This window comes from Melanerpes formicivorus, unplaced genomic scaffold (assembly GCF_026170545.1).
Source record: "Melanerpes formicivorus ecotype bairdi unplaced genomic scaffold, bMelFor1.0.p_v2 SCAF_18, whole genome shotgun sequence".
NCBI lineage: Eukaryota > Metazoa > Chordata > Aves > Piciformes > Picidae > Melanerpes > Melanerpes formicivorus.
The window spans coordinates 11,167,090-11,175,878 of record NW_027142370.1 but is presented as its reverse complement, the minus strand read 5'-3'; the positions used below and the strand labels follow the sequence as shown (position 1 = coordinate 11,175,878).

Here is an 8,789-nt window from a genome sequence, read left to right as displayed (position 1 = left end):
AATAGGAGAACAAGTCTAGACACCTTTCCCTCAGAAAAATCGAACTTGCATAAGATGGCTGAGCAACACACAGTGTGGAATGCATGCTAGTTCATGCAACAGAAGTGACCTAATCAGTTTTTGTTACATCAGTATACATTTTTATTTATTCTGTTTGTTCTTGACTGATTTCATCTGCTCCTGCCTCCTCTCTTTATAGATGGCAAGCTGGACAGCAGCATTATCTGCAGCAAACACATTACCTGTTCATATGCTCTTGGCTAGTGAAACATGAAATTGGCAGCTTAGGGGTGGTACAGCACTGCCAAAGAGATGTTTGCTTCACTTCTCTGTTCAGCTTCCAGAGCAACTGGAGAAGAAAATGGAGGCTAAGTGTTGATACGATTCACAAGCGCTCATCGCCGAGGGAGGTTTGGCTTTAGGTGATTTAGAGGAGAACTGTCCAGTGGTTCCCTCTTGACACACTGCATCTGTGCAGACCTGTGGATCGCTGTACTTCTGCAACACAGACACACTAGAGGGAAAATTAAGGTTAAAGAAGCATCCAGACTACACACAGTCCACCCTCCTGGCTGCTCTGCCTAAAGAGCTGCCAAAGACATAAAGCTACATCTTTCTGATGCATTAATAGCTGGTGGAACAGCAATATTAAAGGGTATGAACCCGTGGCTGGAGTGTGAAAGCACGCTTCAAGATGTGCTAAAACAAGACGAGTCAAACTGGTGGAAGGTTTAAAAACAAAACAAACAGACAAAAAAGAAACCCAAACCCAAACAACAAAAAGCCAAAATAAAACTGAGAAAAACATACCTGAGAAGACAGCCAATACATACCTCCTTCCACTTTGTTTTGTGTCTTCCACAGACAGAAGTTGGGCACTGTCCACTTCTAAGTCCCTTTTCTACCTGGCATCTTTATAAGCAAACCAGTAAAAACCCAAGAGTACTGTTACAGGAAAATAAAGGTTTACCTGGCAAGTCTTCCAACAGTTTATGTAGCTCCAGAGTCCCTTCCACACATATACATAGATTGGTTTAGGTTGGAAAGGACCTTCAAAATAATCTAGTTCCAACCCTCCTGCCATGGGCAGGGACACCTTCCACTAGACCGCCTTGCTCAAGGCCTCAGTCAACCAGGCCTTGAGCACCTCCAGGGAGGGGGAATCCACAAACTCCCAGGGCAACCTGTTCCAGTGTCTCACCACCTTCACTATAAAGACTTGCTTCTCAATATCTAGTCTCAATCTACCCACCTAAAGCTTAGAGCCCTTGTAAAGAGTCCCTCCCCAGCTTTCCTGTAGGTCCCCTTCAGGTACTGGAAGGCTGCTCTAAGGTCTTCCCGGAGCCTTCTCTTCTCCAGGCTGAACAGCCCCAACTCTCTCAGCCTGTCCCCACAGCAAAGGTTCTCAAGCCCTCCAATCACCTTCATGTTCTCTTCAGGATCCCCTCCAGCAGTTTCATGTTCCTCTTATGCTGGGGGCACCCCAATTAGATGCAGGGCTTCAGGTAGGGTCTCAACAGAGCAGAGGGGCAGAATCCCCTCCCTGTCCTGCTGCTCTCATTGCTTTTGAAGCAGCCCAGCACATGCCTTCGGGGCTGCCAGCAACCATTGCTGTCATCGCACACCTCTAAGCACTGAGCTGGAAGAGGCCCAAAAGCAGCAGCAAAACTGAAACTAAAAATGCACAGATCTGTGAAGAATAGAAATGAGGCCCAAAGATTTGGTATTGTTACTTCTTTGTTCAGTGGAGAATCCAGAAGGAAGGAGAGTAACATCCTCCTTTCCATGGCAGTTCACTTCTACCAGATGCCTGCAACAATATTTTTATGGCAATTTAACATTTTCAGTTAATGACCAGGGAGTAAAGCAAGGACAGACAAGCTGCTGCCCATTAGGAAGGCATGGGAAATTTGGAAAACTGCCATCTTCTCAAGAAGTTCTTTCTGAAGGACAGGAAAAGGAAAGGTGACATCCCAAACCAACACTTCTGTGACTTCAGAGAATTCCCCTACCAAAGGTTTTTGTCTTCAGATCTCCTGGAGCTTTAAATGCAGAGAAAGCCAAAGACAACAAAGGTCCTACAGGCCTCATTCTGCTCAGATGCTTGTTACAACACAGCAAGCAAAAGGTTTTTACTCCTTTTAATAGCTTCTGCAATCACAAGTTGCACACCTTCATTTGTACTGACAGATGTGTGAACTTGTGACTGTCAGTGTCAACACTGACTCCAGTAACCATTCATTTTTCCATCACCATACAACAGGACCCACACTAACCCAAAGCTGAGCTACCTCTTCAGTGACACAGCAAGCAGCCTGCAGAGTCTTTTGAGCAGCAGCACATGCACCCAATACCTACATGCTCAACCATGCATAGTCACCATGCAAATTCACTTTCAAAACTTGGATCTTCATGTAGTGACAAGGGGTAATGGCTTTAAGATGGAAGAAAATAGATTTAGATTGGAGATTAGAGAGAAATTCTTTACAGTTGAGGGCAGTGAAACACTGGAACAGGTTGCTCAGGCAGGTTGGGGATGCTCCCTCCCTGGAGGTGTTCAAGGCCAGGTTGGACAAAGCCTTGAGCAAGCTAGGCTGGTGGAAGGTGTCCCTGCCTATGGCAGGAGGATTGGAACTAAATGACCTTGAAGGTCCTTTCCAATCCAAACCATTCTAGGATTCTTCTCAGGCTGTGGTCAGCTCTGTGTTGGCAGCATGATGAACCTCAGCTACACAGTTTAAGTACCAGTGATGCCACACCACAAAACCAGGCTGAAGACTTTTCAACTCTTAATCACACTACCTCAGAAAGCAGCAATAGTGAATGATAGAGATGAGACATCCTTGTGTAAGGGCTGTCTCAGAGCATCCACCACCAAACACAAGCCTTCTGTGCAACCATGCTCCCTTATATTAAAGAAAAGCCTGGAAAAATACCTCAAACCTCAAATTTAGCAGCAGTGGTATCAGCAAACAGGCTTCAAATAGATCTGCCACCAGTCACCTCCAGAGCTCAGATACTCACCTTTCATACAGGTTGAGTAAGAAAACAGTAGAGGGACAAGTTACACAAGCTGCCAAAGTAGCCCACTCAAAGGTAGAATTTTCCCCCTTTCTGCTCTCACAAAGAGCTCAAATTTACTCAGCCATGATGTTATGTACAGAGGTCCCATCTACCTGAAGTTACATTTGAACATATTTTATCTGAATTGAGCACTTCTGAGGTACACCAATACCAGGGTTTTCACATAGTTACTTGATTAGACATTAAGAAACATGGTCCTAATTCAGCAAACCCTTAAGAAACACACTTAATGCATGGAGTAACAATAACTAAGTCATTTGCTCAAGGCCAGAAGTTGTAGAATTGAAGCCAGTACTTTCAAGTCACCTGGCTGCCAGACTGGGCCATGCTTATCTCCACTTTGCTATGGAGTTAGAAAAATGTTACTTGCCTTTAGTTTCTTGCTGAGGTGCAACAGCAGATCCACACTCAATTCTTCATTGTGGAGTGCATGGCATCATGTTAGTTGTACTGACAGAACATGATGGAGCATAAGGAGAGTATCCTTGAAGGCTATTACAAATACATACACAGATTCCTCACATGCAGAAGGACTTCACTGCTGTCTCTACACAGGATTTCATCATAAAGAGAAGCACATCACACTCATGTATCACTCTGAACAGCCTCCTTAGTAGCAAATCATCTTCCCCGTTTACTAGTGAAAACAAATGCTATGAGATGAGTTTTCTAGCACCATTAGCTATCTCAGTACTTCCAAAGCACTCCTACCCTAGGACAGCTGGAATCTGCACTGGTATTTGCCTGTGTGACACCAACTCATTTTTCCACCCCATGCCTCAATCAGTTGAGCTCCCAGAGGTGGCAACCACCAGTGATGACATCCACTGCCACCTTGTGTTAAGGCTTAGAACTGTACAAGCCTGAGGAGCTGCCTTTCACACAAGCATCCACCATCTGCTGCTTTAACGGCAATTTTTTTTCACAGCCACACTGTCCCACATGAGAAGTCTCTCACCTAACTAAGACCTAACTCAGGCTGCAACGAAGTCTCCACAAAGCCAAGAAAGCTGTCTCCTCTCCACTAACTGATGCAGCTATTTTCAGCAGCGGGCAGTTTTCAGGATGATGCCAAGTGGCACAGACACTACCTTTGAGGTTTGAGATGCTATTCCTCCAGCAAGAGCAAATCAATACTACGCTACAACCCTGCACTGACAAAGAGTCAGGCTGAGCTCTTCAACCCTTCAACCTGAAGAACAGGAAGTTGTCCCTTTATGTGCCTGGACTATCTTTTGAGAACACTTCATTTCCTCTTCTACAAGAGGAAGCTGAGGACTCCTTTACCTACAAAGATAGGGTATGAGCTGAGCAACTTTATTCTCTACCAGCAGCACACACTGCAAAAGAACCGAGAGGAGGGATGAGAAGTTGTAGGTATCTCAGTGATCTATGGCCACACCTGGACCTCACAGGAGACACGGAAGCAGCCATCCATTAAATCTTCTCGAGTCCCAGACTGAGTGTAGTTATTCTGTGTCTGGCAAAGCAGTCCTGAGCCCAATGGGCATACCACAGAAAAATGTGTGAGAACAAGTGGAAGAAAAATGTGGAATGGTTCTGAATAGGACATAAGTGAGCTTTGAAGCTGTTCTGTCCTTTTTGGTATGTGCTGAGTGGAAGTCTTGTTTGTTTGAAGGAAAAAGGAAAACCCTGAAGGCAGTCACAACTTAAGTATCATCATCTGGAAGCAAGAGCAACAGTTCTGTTGTCTCTAGTTGGACTAAATAGTGCTACATCAGAAAAACTTCTGCAAGTAGAACATCTTTACAGAGATGAAACCCCTCAGTTAACAGCTTGCTTCCATGCTGAGCAACACTATGCAACCTGTAAAACATGATTATATTGTTAACCATTTACATGACAGGAGCATGGAACCTACTTCATTTCTGTGCCGACACTGCACTGCTCATTCTGGTGTTACCTTGTTCCTCACAACTTATCTACTGCAGTAGAAGCATTACAGCAGCTCAGAGAATTCACAAACTTAATTCCAGAGTTCAGCAGGAGCCTTCTTTGCTCTAGCAAACAGCAGTTTTTCCCTTCAGGTGAGCTGGCAAACAAGGAATACGCTAAAGTTAAGCAGCATTCTGACAGAAGATGACATTTAGTTTAGAAATATATTGGGTTTTGGTTTCCCCCCCCCGCTCCCAGGATGATTCTTTCTTCCTTTCCCCCAGCCAAGCAGAAAAAAGCAAGACACAAGTCTTCTGCCATACTAATGTATTCCATCTTTCAAAAAGAAAGACATGATTTTAATATTACTTAACAATATGTTAAAAAAGTAGCCAGTTAGGCTTCAGTGTTAATACAATTATACACTCTATAACAGATTTGATAGTGTGAGTACTGTTCTTCTTTAAATCTTCTCATTCTGCAAGTATTCTTACACAAGCTGGCTACAAGTCAGGAGGAAAAAAAAAAAGAAATCAAAACACAAATAGCGTAACTTGTACACTCTTAAACAGTAGATTGTGAAAGAACTGAGGAAATACTTGTCCCATAAGAGCCTCTTTTTCATGAAGTCATGTCAGGAGAATTCTGGAGCAGATGAAAGCACAACTGACTAGGTCCATTCCTTTGTCAGGAGTCAGAATGACAAAACATAGCTAGATGCAGAAGTGACAGGAGCCACTGCAGATGATGCAAACTAGTATTTTGGCCTCCACTCAAGCCTAAGCAATTTAAAGTCTCTGAGGCCAAGGCATTCAGAAGGAGATGGAAAAGAGCTATTGTTCCAACTCCAACGGCATACAGCTACAATCAAGTAAGTCTCACTCACAGACTACAAGCACACAAGCTAACAAATTCAGGTAGAAAGTGGCAATTTTTCAGTCCGCAAGAATTATCAGGCCAAAGGGTTCAGTGCAGATCCACACAGCACTGGGGACAAGGCAAGGCAGCACTGGCTCAAGACCAGAGAAGCTCTCAGCACAGCAGGACAGGTAAGTGGAGTTGTCGTTCATTGATTCCTGCAGGGTTCCCTCCCCGAATTGCGTCATTTCAATGTGCAGCAAAGGTGGTTTTTTTCAAGCTAAAATTAGACCAGTTGATGGAAAGTCTCTGCCTCGTCTGTCTGGCAGAATCCAAGCAGAACCTGCAAAGAAAGAGATTATAAAAGTGAAACTAATATACTTCAAGAATCAAACCACATGTGCTAATCCTTTTGAAGGGCTGCTCTCATTCAGCAACACAAAACCCCTTAAACACACCCCAAAAAAATAATCCCTTGTACACCAGTCAAATAGAATACAATAGAATAAACCAGGTTGGAAGAGACCTTCAAGATCGAGTCCAACCTATCATCCAACACCACCTAATCAACTAAACCAGGCAACCAAGCACCTTATCAAGCCTCCTCCTAAACAGCCAATAACAGTGACTCCACCACCTCCCCAGGCAGCACATTCCAATGCACAATCACTCTGTGTAGAATTTCTTCCTAACCTCCAGCCTAAACTTCCCCTGGCACAGCTTGAGACTGTGTCTTCTTGTTCTGGTGCTGGCTGCCTGGGAGAAGAGACCAACCCCCACCTGGCTACAACCTCCCTTCAGCTAGTTGTAGGGAGCAAGAAAAATGCATCGCAAAGCAGCTACTTTAAACACCTCTGCATTCTCAAGAGGAAATGAAGCAGCAAAGAATGCTGCACATTCAGCAGCAGAGGAGCTATGTGAACATTACCTGGAGAGATGACAGGGCTGTTTTTACCCAAACCCTTCCAACAGCAAGAATGAGAGGCAAACCACGTGTAAAGCAGAAGCATCGATGGCATTAATGGCCCAGCCAGCCAGCCTGTCCAGGTCCCTCTGCAGAGCCTTCCTACCTCAAGCACAAAGCAGCTCCTTCCCCTGTGCTAAGCTATTTAAACATGAGCTGATGCATAAATCCCCAAAGCAACCATAATGCACTGAAGAAAGCAGTTCCACAAGCACAGGTCCAGATCATTCTTTTACTGTCACTGCCTTAGAATAAATAGGCCCTGTCTGATCAGTGTGATCCAACAACCCACAGTTCCACCACCACTCCCAGCACAGGACAAAAATGAGCTCCTGTAAAAAAGATCATCAACAAACTTTTTTCACATATCTGCTCTGAACTTCAAGATAGGAAGTTTTACTTGCTCACCATTTAACACAGCATTTTTCATCCTACTATTTCAATTCCTGTCTTAGGGTACTACTCAGCATTTGGGCTGTGCATACAATAGAAGAAATATTCACACAAACTTTGCTAACTGAGGATACTCTGAAAGCCTTCATGAGGCCCTGGGGGATCCATAGGTGATTGTGGCACTCATTTGTGTATTTGTGTTACTCAGCCATAATCTGTGCCCACAGAGCTGCAGCTTTGGTGACTGATCTAGCACTGAGAACACCATCTGTAACAGGACTCACTCTGTTACAACACAGGCTTTTCTGCAAGGAGTTAGTTATTAAGTTGTGGCTTGGTTTGGGAGGTTTGGGTTTGGTTTTCTTTAAACCATGGCATATGAGAATGTGCACAACAGCTCTATGTGTGGGGATCACAGCACTTTACCTTTTAAAATACTCCACTTCTCGCTCTGTTTCATCCATTTCCACACTATCTAGATCAATGTCTTTGGGTAGAAACACATCATCTACAAAGGAAAAAGGATGACACTAGGTTAAATTCCATACAGAAAGGGGGAGGAGAGAGAAAGAAGCTTGAAGAAGCTGCATTAAAGTTGTTCTTGTAGTGAGAGGCAATGGTTTGAATCTAGAGCAGGGTAGATTTAGGTTGGACATGAAGAAGTTCTTTACAAGGAGTGAAACACTGGAACAGGATATCCAGGGAAGTGGTTGAAGCCCTGTCCCTGCAGCCATGCCAGGTCAGGCTGAATGAGGCCCTGGGCAGCCTTACTACTAGAAATGTAACTTCACAAACATTTTACAATTGTATTTAGAAAGAAAAATACTTCAAGCATTCAGTGTTTGTAGAGCTACTCTGCTCCCTCTGGGGCACAATCATCAGGCTGTATCTGCAACAGTCACAGTACCTACAACCAGGAGTGTTTTTTTCAGCATACTAAAATAGGACCTGAAACTAGGCCTCAGCTATAGTAACAAAGTCTCTCTGGAATCTGTTGGTATATTGTATTTTCTCAGTGTATGGTTCAGAAAGTGTAATTTTTGTAGAGTCCTGTTTGAGGATTTTCCCCCTGAGGTCCCTTTTCTTACTGCTTATACACTCCAGGGTCATTTCTGAAGCAGCTTCAGAACCCATTCCAAAAAGGACAAGGCAAAAACTAAATGAAAACACCCAGTATACACCAGGACTCTCTAGAATTCTTGAGCTAAGGAGAAGGACTTGCTTCTAAAGGCACTCTGGATAGTTTAATAGTTGCACAGCTTAGCTGAGCAGCTTACCTCTGAGGAGACAGAAAGCCCTCTAACCCAGGGCTTCCCTACACCTCCAGCTGTCTTCAGTCTCTTCGCAACAAGGAGTTAAAATAACAGAGAACACACCAAAAGCTATCATGCTCACTGCCTTAACACTGCATTATAAAACTCAGGTAAAACCCCCAGTGTAATTCACCTCTTCTCAAGCTCTTTCAATTACCCAAAGTCTATTTACTTTTTGGAGTTAATTTTTGGTGCCTTGGCTAGTTTGGCACATCAACCTTATGCCTTGAAACACAGCCAATTTTTCTTTTGGTTATTAGTACAGAATCTTTTTCATCCTT

General features: G+C 43.9%; 1 protein-coding gene across 1 annotated transcript in view; it reads right to left on the bottom strand.

The window, feature by feature from the left end:
* Positions 1-5,248: 5,248 nt before the first annotated feature.
* The window catches only part of FAM193A (family with sequence similarity 193 member A), a 73,768-nt gene continuing 70,227 nt past the window's right edge, over positions 5,249-8,789 (bottom strand). Inside the window, exons 21-22 of the mRNA XM_068149605.1 lie at positions 7,622-7,703; positions 5,249-6,181 (exon numbers count right to left, since the gene is read on the bottom strand). Coding sequence (XP_068005706.1) covers positions 6,088-6,181; positions 7,622-7,703 — 176 coding nt within the window. The 3' untranslated portion in view covers positions 5,249-6,087. The remainder of the gene's footprint in view (positions 6,182-7,621; positions 7,704-8,789) is intronic.